General features: G+C 34.5%; 1 protein-coding gene across 1 annotated transcript; it reads left to right on the plus strand.

Moving 5' to 3' along the window:
* LOC140808474 (uncharacterized) lies at positions 1-1,703 on the plus strand. The gene is made up of 2 exons (XM_073165631.1): positions 1-330; positions 838-1,703. The coding sequence occupies exons 1-2, from the start codon at positions 58-60 to the stop codon at positions 1,477-1,479; spliced, it is 915 nt and encodes a 304-aa protein (XP_073021732.1). The 5' UTR covers positions 1-57; the 3' UTR covers positions 1,480-1,703.
* The last annotated feature ends 16,585 nt before the right edge of the window (positions 1,704-18,288 follow it).

Raw genomic sequence — 18,288 nt, forward strand, 5'->3', positions numbered from 1 at the left:
CTAGAAATCAAATACTGCCCAAAGCTCAATATCAAAATCGACCAATGCCTAATCGGCATGATCGAGCAGCTCCTCGTTAGTGATTGTGACAATATAGAAGAAATATTTAGGGATGATGGAAATCGCCATATCATATTCCAAGAATTGAGGGAACTGAAACTAGAAGAGCTACCATGCCTGACAACATTATACAGAGGTGTTGAAAGCATCCAGTTTCCAAAATTGAAAGAGTTGTGGATTGGAAATTTGCCGAGGCTGAATAGTTTTGTGGCAATAGATTCAGAACACACCCACGACCATAATTCTCTTCATTTATTTTGCAATAAAAAGGTACGTCGTCTTTTCTTCGTATTTTAAATAGTATAACTTCATACGTGTCCAGATGCTAATTAATATACAGATCGAGAAACAAATATTTCATCGTTATTGGGTTTGAATAGTATAAGGAATATGTACAAGAGATTCATATACTGGTTTTTGTTTTTATTTTATAATCATGGCAATTGCTAAAATAGAATTTCTTTGAGATTTTTTTAATGTTTTGTTGCATCAACAAATAGATTGTATGTATATGTATATATATATATATATATATATGTATATATATATATATATATATATATATATATATATGTGTGTGTGTGTGTGTGTGTGTGTGTGTGTGTGTGTGTGTGCACAATCAGCAAATAAATTGTTGATATTGTTATTGTTGTGCTATTTCATAGATTTGTTTACAATTTTGGTTACTTATAGTCTATTTGGATTCTACATTTAGATTAAAATGATTTCATTTTGAGCAATCGATGAATTGTTATTTAATTTGTCTATCTTTTGCAGGTTGAAATTATTGGTCTAAAGACACTTGGTCTAGTGAACATTGCCGATAAAATAAGCAATATATGGTGTCGTCACATCCCAATCATTTTCTTTCATAATCTCGAGAGATTGTATATATATAAAATTGATGGCATCAGAAACTTAATATCATCTTCAATGGCAAAAACTCTTGTTAATCTCAATAAACTAGATATAAACTATTGCGAAGAGTTGATTGACGTGATTGAGGATGAGACACATGTAACTGTTAACTCTGTCTTTTCTAATCTCGAATATTTGGATATTAAAGACAATTGTAAGTTGAGAAGTTTTTGCCAATGGAAGCACGCATCTGAGTTACCATTACTTGTCAATGTTCAAATAGCTGATTGTCCCCTGATGAAAACTTTCACTTTGGGATCGCTAAGTACGCCGAAATTACATCGATTCCAGATAAATGGCAAGGACATTGAAATGAAAGACTTGAACGATGGCATACATCATTACATAAGTACTAAGGTAAGGGTCTACGAATATTCAATACATAACTATCATCTTATTACAATGTATGTTTGTTGTTTATATGTTGTATGTGTTAGAATGAATTTTTGCTTTTGTTTCATTCAAAAAAGTACGACCCCTCTTTATATTTTGTCTTTATAATTATACTAATGTTTATGTTCTGTTCCCTTACTGTACTGGACTTGTATATTTAATATGTGTCGAATTCATTGTTTTGATAGGTTAGCATTTTTATTATTGTAATATGCTAATAGTATATTTTTCTTTCAATATTACATGCCTTTTTATTTGGTAAATATGATTAACTCGTTGAATTATCGTAATTACTCTCCATTATGATAGGCTTAATCCTAAATTTGTTTATTATACAATGAGGTTATGAGGATGAGAAGCATGAGGACAAGAAACAGATAGAAGGCGAGGAAAACACGGAGAGAAGCAACAACAATCTTAGTGAGCTGATGGTATATGTTTTGCTAGTTTGGATGATAAATATCATAGGAGGAAGCGTGATAAGACAGCAAGAGCCTCTGATTTCAGCAAGTGCTCTTTGTTTCTCTGTATCTAAAAGTAATCTTCCTTTCAAGTTGGATTTTCTTGCTTTAATTTGTCATTCGATGTTGCATACTTAAACCAACATATAATAATATTTCTCCAAGCTGCTTTCCCCTGCTTCCAATCTTGTTTAATAAAAATTTGAGGTGCATGCAACATGTGGTTGTTAGCTTAATATATATGAATATTTCAAAATTCTGCTTTAATATATTTCCACATTCTTGCATTCAAAATTTTATATATTTGTGCCTTCAATTTTCGTTTCTTGTACTTTATAAGAAAATATTATATGTAGTTTAATCTCTCCCCTATACATCCAGAATTACCCTATATAGGTATATAAAATATTAGACAAAAAAACACACACACACACACAAACCATGTATGTAATAAATTAGTCAACCACAATAGTATAAGAAATAACAAATATGGTGTCAAAAACCTGACCAGTCTACCAGACCCGATTCGGCCCAAAAAAATCAGGATCGCGTTGGGAGTTTTTGGGTTCGGGTCAGATCGAGTTGAACCCGATATCTGGCCCAAAAGAATAATTAGGTCGGGTTCGTGTTGACCTAAAAATTTTCAATTTTTTTAAAATAATATAATTAATCAGTATTGCTTACACTTTTATATATTTTATGTTTGAAAAAAATTTATTGTTTATTTTGTAATTTTTTATTTTTTTAAACAATTGTTTATTTGATTTAATAAATATATTTTCAATTTTATACAAATTTAAATGATATATTAGAGATTTTGTAATTATGTGTATAAATTAAAAAATTATTTTTATAAATTTTTATTTAATTATTTTTTAAAAAAATCGGGCTGAGGTTGGGAGTTTTCGGGTTGGTTCAGGTTCGGATTTAAGTTGAGCAGGTTTTTAATACTATCATGCGTCAGACCTGACCCGAATCCATCTTGACACCCATAATAACAAACATCAAGGAGTTTAATAAAAGATGTCCTTAAAACAAATCTTTAAACAATTTGAAACATTCATACTTTAGTTGTATTTTAACGTATATTTATCGATAATTTAATTTATTTATTTTCATACAATACATGAAAGATTTATTTTCATTTTTTTTTTAAAAGGTCAAACATCATAGTCTATTAACATGACCTTTTTAAAAAAAATTGCCACGAACTTGGCCGACCAAGGTTATTGGTCGCTAACATATATAATTAATTCTCAAGCCCAACCAACTAAAAGAAACTTATGGTAGTTCAACCCACAACGCAAACAGATGTATAATAGATTTGTTTTTTTTAAAAAAAAAATCTCATATATTTTTATTTGAATCAAATGTTGAGATTTATTCAAACCATTTTAATCGTTTGAGTTTTTAAAATTTTTTAACAAAGAATTTTCTACGCATATATGTTTGTTTTTTTGCAATTTGTAGATTGACAAATGTAACGATCCAGACCACTTGTGAAATTGTCCACTTTGGCCCGTGGTTTCACGGCTTTAAAATGTCCTTGAAAATACACGCTCATTAAAGCATCTCTCTTGTGGTTTTGGCGATGTAGATTTCCCTAAGTCCCCTTTGTGACGTTTGATAAGTCATGAAGCAGGTAAATCACATTTCACAAGTAAAGAATTACATTTTATCAAACGACTTTGGGTTTGGGATGGTGGGACAACCTCAGCAAGGACGCTGAGTCTCGAAAAGGGGGTGAAGGCCCTTAGGCGAGATCTCACATGCCCAAATCACGAGAGAGATGCTGGGCATTATTAAATGAGCTGTGTAGAACACCTCTTGTGACGCGTTTTTCCCTTGTGACGCCTTTTAAAGCCATGAGGTCGCGGACCGAAGTGGATAATTTCACAAGTGGTTGGGCCGTTACAAACAAATGCACACTATCAAAACTATAATTTTACCCATAAATTATTGTCCATTTGAAAGATATGGAGTTTACATTTTTGCTTACCTCGAAGAAAGTATATTAGCAAGCTGCTGGCTTAAACACGTGTTCTAAGTCGTAACAAAAATCGCATAGACCAGAAGTTAAAAGAGAGAAATCGGCAACTCGCACAGGAAATTGGTAGCTCCGACACCATTGCACATTGTCGTCACTTATTATGCGGCCTCCCAAAAACCTAAAATCCTGGATCCACCCATGGTCCTATTCGTCATAGGAAACTCTTCAATTAATCTTTTTCTGAGTGTCACTACGTCCTTGTAATATATCTTTGATGATTTCAATATATGTTACTCATATATTTCTTTCCTAAAACCATCCACACAATTTCTTTGTGCACTCGGTCATATATTTTTTCTAGGTCAATAAACACCATGTTTAAGTCTTACTTTTTCTCTCAAAACATTTCTTCTAAGGAGGTGTATAGCCTCCATCTTCGACCTTCCATGCATAAATCCGAATTGATTTTTTTTCACCTTCTGTACTCTTCTATCTTAATTTTTTTTTCAAACACCCTTTCCCAAAGTTTTATGGTATGACTCATTAGCTCAATGTCACTATAATTTACAGAGTTTTGTATATCTCCATCGTTTTTAAACAAGGGAACCACTATACTTTTTCCAGTGGTTGGGCATTTTCTTTGTTCTTCATATCTTGTTAAATTTCTTTGCAAGTCATCCATGGCTACCTCGATAAGAATATCATTGGGTCTTACTGTCTTTTTGGTCTTCATCATTTTCAAAGCTTCATCTACCTTTGAAGTTTGAATTCTTCGATAAAAACACATTTTCTTGAATTTTCTATGAGGCTGATTATCTGGACCTTCATTATAAAGGTGATGAAAATACCTCTTCCATCGCTCTTTTATTTCCTAGTAATTCACTAACACCCTACTTGACTCATCTTTAATACATCTTATTTGATTGAGATCCCTTGTTTTCCACTCTCTTGATTTAGCTATTCTATAGATCTTGTTTTCCCTTATATTGTATCTTGTTTTCGATAAAAGTCGGCGAAAGCTTTATCTTTAGTTTATTGCACCACTTTCTTGGCTACCACATTGTTTTTTTAAGTTTTACTCATTTTTAAAAGTGTAAAGTAATATACAGACGGCTCTTTTGATCTCGATCACTTTCTCTTCTACTTCGTTTTCTCACGATCAAGATTCTTTTTTTGGTGGAATTCCTTGAACCATCTCATCCTGATCTTCATAAAACTTTTGTTTACTAGCTTCATCTAATCCTACTTGAGATGCATAAATAATGCGAAGTATATTAAGGTTTTTTTTACTACTACATTCGAGTTCCTAAGGAGATGTAGCGGTCCTCGTAGTCGAACCCTTTCATATTTGACACTATACCTGAGTCCCTTTGGAGAGGTAGCAGTCCTTGCCAAGATGTTGCAGTCGGACCTTGAAACACCTTCTTTCTGGGGAACATCCTAGCATTAGAAAAATAGTTAAAGGGGAGTGCATGCATGAAAATTGCCAAAGTTTTACGCTGGCGCAATCCTCCCCTTTAACTAGGCTTGGGATCGACTATGGCGGAATTTCTTAAATTGTGTGTGGCGATAAATGCAATTAGAGAACAAATACAAATAAATTCTAACCAAACCAAAAAAAATAAAAAATAAACCAGACCTTTCATATAGTGAGTCAAGCAATAAACTTCGACATCTATTTTTTTTCAATCATTTGTGTTTTGTCTTAAATCAAATTCCTTTTTTAGTAAAATGATTTTTGAAATGTTATGAAAGTACAGAAATAAGGAGTTCATTGGTACTCATGATTGTTTTAGTAACAACGAATTTTCTAAGTATTTCTTTGTAAAATTTGAATTGATTGTTGATTACGGATTTAGTAGTTTGTCAGTTGGATTAACATGTGGTTAATTAGGCTATTTAATGAGTTTTTTTTTTCTTTTTGAATTTGGATTAACTTGTGTATGGAAAATAAATAGTTAGATATTTGTGGAATTTTGAAATTGGTTTCATCTACACCATGAAAAATATTAATAGACTAATACATTCTTACTTTTAAAAAATCAAACACATTTCACCTTTATGTTATAAAAATTTAAGTATATTTACCCCTCTCATATGGGTTTTATATTTGATTTTTAAAAAACACGAGGTCTAAAATACTATTAATTTTACATAAGATGTTTTTTGTTTTTTTGATTTATTAAATGGTTTGTGTTGATGCAATTAGCCCTAAATTTAACTCTTGAATTTGAATTTTTTAATTACAAATCACTTCATCCAAATATATCATAAATAATGTGAATAATTCATTTCACTATAATTCTCAATATCAATACGATGTAGTGACATAAACTTCTCTCAATAAATATAATAACATAAATCTCTCTCAATAAAAAAGATATGTGATTTTGAATCCAGATTCGACCAGCCGTGAGTCCTGATTATAAAAAAAAACTTTCACTAATCCCAGTACTATCATTTAAAACCTTATTTTATATATATATATATATATATATATATATATATATATATATATATATATATATATATGACAATTATTGGAAGATAGAAATTAATCATTCTTTGCAATTATAAGGGAAATTGGAACCTGTTTGGGCCAGAGAAAGTGACTAGCATTTATTCAGGTATTCAGGACCATTCACATTATTAGGAATAAATTATTATTAATTATGGAAACCTTGTAAGGTATGTTACTTTGGAAAATAAATAATTAGAATTTTTAACAAACAAAATGGTACTCAATTAGAAATTTAATATATTGAGACAAAATATGTCGATTTGTTATGTTTTTGCTTCTTAATATATTTGGTTTCTTATTGCTTGTTTATTGAAGAAATTGTTTTTTGTTCTAATTTTATAAACAAATATATATAGTATTTATTTATGTACATTTTTTATTGTTCATTTGGAAGAAATAATAAAAAATGTTTTGTGAAACTGAAAGATATATTTTATTTTTTGAAATGATTAAAATGGACATCAATACATACAGTCTTTATTTATGTATATTTTGCCCCCAGGGGCATAGGCCGTGTGGTAAGGGCCTGGAGTGAATGACTGTTAATCCATGTTGGCAAGGGTTCGAGTCTCGGCTCCCCCTTTATGGTGAATTGCTCCAGCCAACCTCTCCTCTGAGTACCTGCTGCCGGTGCATAACCCTGATTTACCTCCCTTCACGCCGGGGCTTGGGGCGGCTCTGTGTGGGGCCTTCGGGGGTGGGGTTCACCCTTTTTTTATTTATGTATATTTTAAATTTAAGTAAAAAAATTGTCATATATTCAAAACGCAAGATGGTATAATTTAAATATAAATTTATTAAATTAGAAATATATGAAAGTATAATATATTCTGATGCCTTATACAATACCCAAATTGTAATTGATCATTTCCCCAACGCAGAGAAGTGCGATAGATTAAAATAAGGGCAAATGTTCAATAACTCCCCATATCCCTCCTAAACTTTATCTTTACTCCATATTCCTCAAATTCTTTGTTTTAGCTCCCCAATAATTTAAAATTTCCAATAATACCCTTATCCTTTTATTTTTGTAATTGATTTTAAAATAATGGTCCATCATGCTTCCGTAAAATAAATTAAATCTTTTACCTTTTTGACCGGAGTACCACCGAGTTATATCCACCGTATTTACGAACTGCTCCTCACAGTCCAACCACGCGATCGCAACCGATGGTTACTAAGCATATTCCTTCAGCAGCACTTGGCACAACTCTAATTCGTTTCCTACCTTAGAGTGTACAGTAAAATATAAAATTTTGAAAATAATACATGAGAGGGGCTGAGAGCAAAGATCTATTTATTCAAACACAGAACATTTATTAATACATAGTAACCTCCTGTAGAAGAGGAGAAACTTGTTTAGCTACTAATCGTAGCTGAACTCTCTACACACATAAACTTGAAAGAAAATATTACAAATGATTTGAAGAAAAATGAGGGGGTTGATCGATGCCTTCATCTTCCTTCTGCTTCTTTATTTATAGAGGCTCTTCCGGATTTGAAACTCGGATTTCAAACCTTCATGAGTCTTTACAGCTTGCTTGGGGACCATATAGTGGTTGAGTGGTCCCTTCTTGACCTGTCTTTTTCTAGATTATTAATCTAGAAATTAACTCCTCATCTTCTTTTATCTTTCTAAGATACCATTGACGATGAGTGAACAAGATATCGGCTGTAATTTCGTCTCCCTTTTCCTGGAAACGTTGCACTAGCCATTTAAGGGCCTCCGCCTCTTTTCTCTTGTAACTGATTCGTTTTTTCAAAACTTTCAGATATGCTCGGTACATCTTTAAGTTTTGATTTTGATGTGTTTAACTGGTTCCCATTTATCTTTATTTATAGCTGAAATTTTCGGGTCCAGTTATTTGTCTTTTCTTCATTGGATTCTTTTAATCTTTTTTAGAGATATGGTATCCAATGTCCTTTTGTCTTTTACCACTCATTGGTGGTATTCGTGTCATCTTCCACCTACTCTTGGTGGTCCTTGTCCTTCCACTCACATGATTATTCACATGGTGGTCCTTCTTTTGTTAGTGGATGAGTCACATGTCCACTATCAACTTTGTCGAGGAATCTTTGGCTTTCGGTGTCCTCGAGGAAAATGTGAATGTGGTTCATCCCCACTTGTGCTTGTATCGGTAAAGTGTTTCCGATCAGATCTCGGCTTAAATCCTTTACCGAATTCAGGTTCCTTCTGGTTTTGGCATTCAATGCAGATGTTTTCTGACCATCTTCCTATATGTGCCATGTTGCAGAATTTTCGGCGAGTCTCCTTACTAGCCGGCAGCTTGCTGTTCCACAAAAGATTTCTCTTTTTCTCGAATAAATCTTCTGCAAAACTTGTGGTTTTTCCTGTCATAGTGTTTAACAGGAATGATTCGTTCACCGAATGATTATAAAATTTGAACGGAAACTTGACTTTGTCCATCTCAGTGAGACAGACCCATAGACCCCAAGCTCTTCTGGTAGAAATTTCATCTTCAGATATTGAAGCAACTAGGGGTGTTTCTTCTGTCGGAGGGTCCTTGATAAATTTTTGAACATTTGTATCCGGCCTCCTTAACTTGATGAAATGAAAGGCTTCGTGAGAGCCTTTCCCTGCTGGTTCTGGTGCTGCACTGAAAAAGTATAGTTCCAAAACATCTCCTCTGGACAAATAATCATTATTTGCCCAAGTCTCGTGAACAGCTTCCTGGATCCACTTTGGTAATCCTGAAATTTCCGGAAAGCTGGGTGATGTAGTATAAATTGAGGCAAGAGCCTCGAATTCATACCATGCCTTGACCTCCTTGGGATATGAATTTGGTTTCATCCATACCCTGGGATATTTTCCTGAAACATCAACCCTATTGGTAGCTGGGTTAATGCCAATTCTTGTTTTTAATTTCTCCCAGTTCTGTTGGTAAACTTGAAATGGAGAAATTGTAACTTCATTAGTACCAACCTTAGTTTTGCCTTTGTCAATACGAGGCCTAAGGTTGATCTCTCCCTCTTCAATCCCCGAGGTGAAGGGTTGACTTGAAGACTCAAGATAAGGATCAGGAGTCTCAATTTTTGTTTCAGCCGATTCATCTGGTGATGATCCCGACTTAACACTTGTGCAAGGGGTATTTGAATCCCCCGCTACAGGTATAGAGTCCTGTACTCGAAAACTCTCCATTTTTGAAACCAGTGGCTTCTCAATGCCTTGGAAGATAGGCCTTTGAATTACAGACTATAACTGAGTATATGCCTGTAAACATCCTGTAATTCGATCAGAGACAACTCTCTTATCGGCTTGTTGTAGTCTTCCCGCAACTTCTGCGTTTACGACTAGCTTGTTAAACTCGTTTTGAAGCATTTCAAGGTGTTCCCTCAAATGCCTCTGCATCTTGATGATGAAATCGATATCACCGCTGTCCATCTCTTGTTAAAAAATCTGCAAGAATATTTTCATGAGATTTTATAATCACAATATCAAAAATATAATTCTGACATAGTGTCTGCCATCTTAATAATCTAGCCTTCTCTGGTTTAGATTCAATTCTATTCTTTAAGAAAGCTTTTACCTGTGTATTATCAACTTTCAAAGTAAATTTCTTGGCAAGTAAAAATAATGGCCATTTTTCAAAAGCCCTTTTTACTGCATAAAATTCTTTTTCGTTAATATGCCATCTAATGGCTTCTGAATCTGAGAATAACCCACTACAATATCTGCATGGTTGTTCTCCATCTGGTGTGAGCTTAGTAAGAACTGCCGCCCACCAATGATCACTGGCATCGGTATATAATACCAAATCATCTTCGTCTTGAGGAATAGCCATTTTTGGAAGATTTTTACAAACTTCCTTTAAATAGATAAGTCCTTCTCTGTGTTCTTTTGTCCATATAAACCTTGCATCCTTTTTCAATAATGGACTGAACACCTTCCTGTGTTTTGCTAGGTTTTTTATAAACATCCCAGCGAAATTAACAACTCCTAAAAAACTTTGAAGTTGCTTCTTGTCTTTGAGACTTTCTGGAAAATTCTGCACCTTTTCAACTATGTGATCTTGCAGAATTATTCCTGACTCATCGATTTCAATTCCGAAGAATTCAATCTTTCTTGTAGCAATGACTGCTTTCTTTTCAGATAAAACCAGTCCTTCTTTCTTGCAAATATTAGAGAAAATCTCTAAATGCTTAACATGTTCATTCATATCTTTAGATGCTATTAAAACATCATCGATGTAAACAAACATAAATTTGAAATAATCTTTGAAAAGATTATCCATTTTTCTTTGGAATATCTGAGGTGAATTAGCCAATCCCATTGGTAATACTTCCCAAATATAATGTACTTGAGGTGTGGAGAAAGCTGTGAATTTCTTCCTTCCTTCCTCCATCCGAATCTGATAAAATCCGGACTTACAGTCAAACTTAGAGAATATCTTGGCGTTGCGTATGCAACTAATCAAGTGTTCTCTACTAGGTATAAAATACCCGTCAAACTCCAGAATTTTATTAATTTCTTGATAATTAATAACAAGTCTGGGTTTTCCTCGTTTTATCTCACCATGATTTCTCACCAGGAAACCTGGACTACTATATGGTGACATACCTGCTTTGATCAAACCAAGGTCCAAATGTTCCTTGATTATAATCTGCATATCCATTTGATCAATGATATTCATTGGGATAGGCTTGCAACGGACAAATTCATACTCTTTGCCTTCCTTGATTTTGAGGCAAGCTTTGAGTTGATTTCTGTCCCACCATGCCAAGGGATCTTCATTGTAATTTTCTTTGATCCTCTTCTTGACATCTTCCAAAGATACCTTAGATTCGAACTCTACTTCATTTGTTTGTAGAGTTATTTTAAGGTATTCTATATCTTCTGGTTGGAGTACTTGATCTGCTCTTAACTGGAGCATTGTTTCTCCAAAACGTTTAGAATCTTTCATTTTTGGGTTCAGAAGTTGTCCTGAATCACCACGCTTGCTGCGAAACTGGATCGGCAATTTTCTGTAAAATGCCTCTCTTAGTCTCTGTACTATGATTTTGTGATTACAAGGAGTTGTAAACACTAGTCTTCTAGTCTCATTTTCTTGAGTATAGGACTTGAACATCTGTAGGAAATTATTTCCTAACAATATGTCAGCTCCTGTATCATGAAAATAAATTGGTGGTGTTTTAACCTTGTACCAAGGTGTTTGCCCAGCACCGCCAATCATGATTTCTGTCATCTTAATCCCCTTACATAAGATTAAGATTCTTCTGGAAAAATCTCTTCCAGCAATCTTTGGTAGTTCTTCTTCCAAATTATTTGGAAAAACTCCTCGTTTTGCTGTACATATTCCAGCACCTGAATCAATATAAGCAGCAAAATATTCTGCTTTATATTGTTCATACAACATCCCTATTGGGATGTAGATGGAAAATGGGCTTGTGGTCATTGGATTTTCCACATCTTATCATTAGCCATAAACTCCATTCCATATTCTAGACGTTTCCAAGGTTTATGTTCCTCGAGAAACTCTAATCCAAGAATCAGTCGATCTGATTCCTTCCCTGGAATTCCTTGAATGTGAACTTCCAATTCTCCGATATTAATCAGTCCTTGGTAATTCCCTATCACAGGTTGTTCCAAATAGTATATTGAATTACAAGGAAATTGATTCCTTTGTTTCGTAATATCAAATACTATTTCTATTTCCTTCCACCCTTCTGGGCATCTTAGTTTTCCTATTGTAGAAAAACTTTTCGGCTCCTGTTGGGCTTCTATGACAGGCGTTTTTCCCCACCTGTAACTCGTAATTCTATCTCCTTGAAAAGATAGTCTTCTTGATTCCAATCTAAGACTCTGATTCCTTTGTAAAATCGGTTTGTCTTGGATCTGGATATCGGTTTCCTGTATTAAAGGAAACTCAACTCTTTCCGGATAAATTGCCTGAGCAACTTTTCCGAATATCTCAGGGATTTCAATAAACTCATTTCTAATAAACAATTCAGAATGATGTGTATTAGATAGAGCATATGAAATTTGATAGGTAATAAAATATGGCCTATTACCTTCTTTCATCAGCCTTTTTTCCTTGAAGTTCTGATGCAATGTCAAGGCTCGGCTGAAATCTCGATCTGCCAAGTTGTAGGCTATCCTTGGATAGATTACTCCTAAAATCTTTCCTGCACAGAGATTTCCTGAGATTGTCCCCAGTACTGAATCTTGTAGATTCCCCATTCTTTTATCGCATATAGCAATATCAATAGGTGAATCTATTCCTTCCTTAAAAGTAGCTTTTATCATTATTTGGATTGCTCCAATATGAATCCAGGACATAGTCCTTGCTACTTCTATCTTGAGTTTTTGTAATTCCTCTTTAATCTCTTCAGAAGGAATTAACTGCATCTCCATTCTATTTCCCGTAAGTTCCATTGGGATTGCCATTTCCCTTCTGGAAACTTTATAGATTAGATGATGCTTTCTGTTTCTTAGGCCAAGACTTCCTAAGAACTTTTCTATCTGTCCTGCAGAGAATCCTTGATATCTCTGTAGACTGGGGTTTTCTCTCATGATCCTTTGGACCATATTATTAGATATTGTTGTCTGGCTAAAAAATCCAGACAAATCTTCATGTGTTTCGTGTCAAAACACCTCGTCCTCAGTCGGATTCCGATTCAGTTCCATCGGATTCTCCTTGACTTAGAACTTCTTCTTCTTCATATATACTTTCATCTGAGGCAATGTCCTCAAATCGGTATACTTGAATAAGATCTTGGTAATAAACTGCTTCTTCAATATCCGGGGTAGGATCGAAGCGTTTAATACCTCTTTTTTTATTTTCTGGACAGTTGGTCGAAATATGACCTCTTGCTCCACATGTCCAGCAATTGCAATCCTTGAAACTTTCATTTGCTCGAGTATGAGCTCTTCTGAAAGTTTTCTTCGTAGGTGTTCTTCCTGTGCTTCGAGATGTACTCGATGCTTGGGATGATATCCTACTCCTTGATGGTCCGCTTCTATGTCCAGATTTATAAGATCTGGCTTTCTGTCTAGACCATACAGTTCTTGGTTTCCAAGAACTTCTTCCACCTCGTGCATAAGAATGAGTTCTGAAACCTTTCCTCTTATGCTTCTGTGGTTTACTTCCAATAATGGTTGGAAGATCATTTTCTTTACAACATAAAGGAGTTCTTTTGTTGATACCTCTTAGTCGTTTGTAATTCTTTTGTAATGCTGCCATATGGCACCATTCTGCCAACTTTCCTTTAAGGAAAGAAGCTCTTCGTGCTAACGTATCTGGGTTTCCAGGTACGTATTCCCTTATGAGCATTTCTCTCCAAGGGCTTGGCATTTTAGCGAAGAAAAGCTGCATAGATATATCTTCTTCGACTCCTGAATTCCATCGATATTTTGTGAATAACATGATGTATTCATCTACTAAACATATATCGTGTAATTCAAGACTATACAGAGCTTGAGTATATTTCTTCCTCTTCTCTGTATCTTGACTGTTAAAATAGTCTACCCCTATAAATTGTGCTTTAAATAGGGTAGCCATTTTTCCGGCTATCTCGCTTAGAGATTCTCCGGCCAGGACTGACTCTTTCATTTCTAAAGAAGTCATGTCCCAAGCAATTTTCACTGATCCCATGAGACTTATTTCTAAAAGTTTAATGAATCCTTCTTTGTTGAGATCAAGTGTACCTGCTGCGATTCTCATAGCTGATGTCCAATCATTTATGAGATCTTCTCTGTTTTTGAAATCTAATACATCAAGGTTAAGCATAACCCCATAAGGATGTATAGGATCTAAAACAGTCTTCCCGTAGGGTGTTTGGTGCAAGGGAATTTGATTTCTCATTGTCCTTGTACCCGCTGGGTGTGATCCTCCACCAGTATGAAAATCTGATTGGGATTCTCTCATATTAACATTCTGAGATCCCACACTTTCCCTTGGTGGTTCCTGTGAAGATGACCAGGTTATAGCAGGTATTTCACCTCCTGCCGTATTCATCTTCAGATCTACAACTTTGAGATTTGCGAAGGATTCCGCAAGCTCTTGTAGATCCTCCAAACCAATCCTTTCTAATGTTGTCATCAGATCAATTTCTTTTCTGCGACAGACTTGATTAGATTGATCATCTTTTCTTCTTCAGTTAATGGTTTTGGCACCACTCTGGCCTTTCCTTGTTGGTGTAACAAGGGTTCAGTGCCAAATGAGGGTGGTAACCATCCTCCTGAAGTCCTTTTACTAGAACCTGATTGTTGTTCTAGTTTTTGGATTCTTGTTTGAATATCCTTTAATATTCCAAGAATTTCTTCCTGGTTTTTAAGGATTTCTTCTACTCGTTGAGGTACAAAGTATAGCGTATTGCCATAATTTTGTACTGTTTTCTGGATTTCTCTAAGATCTAAAGAGAGCTTAGAGGAGTCTGGTACAATTTCCAGAAACTTATTTGCTTGAATCATAAGTTTACCTGAGAATTTACCTGAGGGTGCTGCTGCTTCCCTGTCTGTGTCTGATATCTAACAATAGTTAGATAAACTTGTGTATATTCCAAAATATTGGAATAGATCTTGTGAATTATTCTTCTCAAACCGAAGTTCGGATTCATAATTTTTTCGAAATTCTCCTTTCATACAATTAGTTACTTAGTAAAAATAAAATCTGTGTTTGAAATAAATTAACCTTACGCTCTGATACCATTTTGAAAGCGCGGAGGATCAATTAAAATTATTAAAGAATAAGGGGTAATTTTGTCTTTTTTAAACTTATAGGGAGTTTAAACAAAGGTTTTTAGGTTTAGGGAGTTGAAATAAATTTTGGTTAGGTATTAGGGATTTATCTACAATTTACCCTTAAAATAATTTTGAACAAATAAAAAAATTACAAAATTATTGATCGGTGTATATATAATCATCATTTCAAATGGGGAAACATCTAAAAAATATAGCAAATGTAAGATTGATTTGTGTTTTTACTATCAATAATGCAACTCAAAATTTTAACAATCGTGTATGTTTGGATTATTCGTCGAGGCTCCCAAATAATGAACCCCAAATAATTATATATTTAAAGTCATAACAATTGAATACGTCATTCATTATAAAATCGAATATTTGTCACTTTTATCGAAATTTTTATAAATGATATCAATATGACTCAAATGTTTTAAGGAACACAAAACCAAGACATCATATTTAAGTAATTCCCCAAAATAAACAATTGTAGCTGCACAACATCTCTTATATAAATAGGAACAAAATGTGACATTGTACTTCAAAATTACATTATTGTCCATTACATGGGATCCTAAAATCAAATTTGAACACTATTAAACACCAAAAAAAAGAAAAGAAAAACATGTAATAAATCTATACAACTTCTTTAACCTCACCATTATTATTATTATTATTATTATTATTATTATTATCATTATTATTATTCCCAATAATTCTTTACTCCAATCCCAGAAATTCAAAACAATGCAAGTCCCAATCCCACCAATCAAACCATACGCAGTTGAATAAGTCAAGGGCATCAAAAGCAAAGTGACAAACGCCGGAATCGCCTGCCGCAGATCATCCCACTCCACCTCAACAACCGCCCGCATCATCAGCACGCCCACAAGTATCAGCGGCGGCCCCAACGCCCACGCCGGGATTGACGCCAGCAGTGGCATGAAGAAGAAAGCCAGCATGAAGTACCCCGCTGCAGTCAAAGCCGTCAGCCCCGTCCTCCATCCTTCCCTTATCCCCGTCGACGACTCAATGAACGCTGTCACCGGCGATGTCCCTAGCAAAGAACCCACCACGATCGCCGAAGCATCGGACATGAACGCAAAGTATTACCCCTCAAAATTGCCATCCGAGTCTGTAAATCCGGCGAAACGCGCCATGGAGTAGAGGGTTCCCGTGGTGTCTAGTATAACTGCGATGGACAAGATTGAATATGCACAAGTATTAATACTTGTGCGGTGCTGATAGGCTAGTAATAGTTAATATTTTATTTTCATATTTCCCGTAATTTTAACCTCCGATATGTTTAATTGGCACATTTTTGTGTAATTTTATTGTAGGAGGAACTTTTACGATCTTGGAGTAAATTTGAGCTAAAAAGGTGATGTTTGTCACATTTGAAGTTTCCAAGATAGAGTTGAAAGTAAATGACCAAACCAGAAGAAGTCCTGGAATAAGGCGTGGCCACGCCTTATGACGATACTTCAGCTGCCAAAAATTGCAAGAAAGGGAAATCTAAATAAAATAGTATCTATTATTTTATATTTTAAGAATTAGGTTAATTATAGATTAATGGGCTTTTTAGCTTTAGACCCAAAAAGACTACCCCAATCTCACGTGAAAACAAAAAGAGAAAGGAGGCAGCAGATTTTTCATTATTCAACTCACAAGCTCCCAGCTCTCCTCTCCAAAAAAATCTCACGTGAAGCACAAGAAATAAGGGGCTCAAGGATTTTCTCTCCAACTCTCTCCACACTTTTAGGCTAAGTTTTATTTCTATTCAGGGGATATTTTTACTATTTCAATTTATCACTGTGAGGCTTTTGTGATTTAATTTAATATTCGTGTTTTGTTCAAGTATTTGTTGATTTATGATTTATTTATATGAAAGTGATGTGTTGATTAATCTGACAATTTAATTTGATATATAATTTTCTACTGCTATCCATGAATTCAGTGATCCGTAATTGTCATGAACGATTGGTACATGAGTAGCGATAGATTAGGTGTGTTGTGCTATCATAGCATATTTAATCTAAATAAATCAACGAAACTCAATCTATCAATTGCAGCTATCTCGGTTGTTAGATTTAGGATTAACTGTTTTCACAAAACGAAAATGCTATTTTTAATTAATATGGAACGCTATCGTGCCCAGTTAATTATTGATAAGTTTTGACTGAATGCTGGGTTTGATCAATTAAATTAGGAAAACGCAAGAATTTTAGCGGCTATCCCTATAATTCTAAGGTTAATTACTTGTAACTACATGAATAAATAATATGTTAGTCGATGAACAGTGATACAATTGAATAGTAGAAATCCCTTGAATCGAGCTTGGTAATATTAATTTACATTTCATTAGTTATTCATCTTGATTAGTTATTTCTTCTTGCATGTTAAATTTAATTTAGTATTTTATTTCATTCAAATACAACAAATTCCCCCTTTTATTTGCATTTTGCTCGAAAGAAATCATCCTCCGTTCCCTGTGGATTCGACCATGCTCACCATTACACTCATTTTTATTCAAAAGAGTAGGAATTAATTTGATGGTCAACGACAGCACACCAAATTTTGGCGCTGTTGCCGGGGAACGGTGCAAGGTTAATTTTTTTCGAGTTTCGTTATTTTTTTATGCTTTGTTCTTCCCTTACAGGTGATTCATCGAGAGAAGAAGAATTTGAGAATTTTTTGTTGTGAAATACTTCGAGATGTTTCATCGACAAATATTCACAACTTTTGCCCAACAAAACAGAGAGCCATTCTACGCAGCATGGGAGAGATTCAATAATTTAATAACAACATTCAGGAATCATGATTTTTCTAACTATGTTCTTATTCGAATTTTCCTTAAAGGTTTGGATGCAGTTACACGAAGATGGGTATTTAATGGAGCACTGACAACTGGTAGTCCATTACTTAGTCGACATGAAGATGGTGTGATATATTTGCTAAATGATATGGCCGACTTTGACTACCATCAATATTGGAATCCTTCGCTGCAGAGTTGGAGCCACCAATACCTTCTAGAAATTAGCCAATCTGATTTTACTAACCAACCTTTTGAGCATCAAGAAGATAAGGGATGTAGTCTTGAAATAATCATAAGTCGATTGAATGATATGGTAAACAAGCGTGTGGCATTGAATGAGGAAACTGTTGAACCTCAGTCTGAAGAACTTTTGGAAGAAATATCACACGAAGATGAGGCACCAATGAAGTTGAGAGATGAACAAGCTCC

The sequence above is a fragment of the Primulina eburnea genome, chromosome 12 (genome assembly GCF_022965805.1).
Source record: "Primulina eburnea isolate SZY01 chromosome 12, ASM2296580v1, whole genome shotgun sequence".
Lineage (NCBI taxonomy): Eukaryota > Viridiplantae > Streptophyta > Magnoliopsida > Lamiales > Gesneriaceae > Primulina > Primulina eburnea.

Coding starts and splice junctions, on each gene's coding strand:
- LOC140808474 (XM_073165631.1), top strand. CDS start 58: ATGATCGAGCAGCTCCTCGTTAGTGATTGTGACAATATAGAAGAAATA. Junction 331..837: donor ATTTATTTTGCAATAAAAAG/GTACGTCGTCTT, acceptor TATCTTTTGCAG/GTTGAAATTATTGGTCTAAA.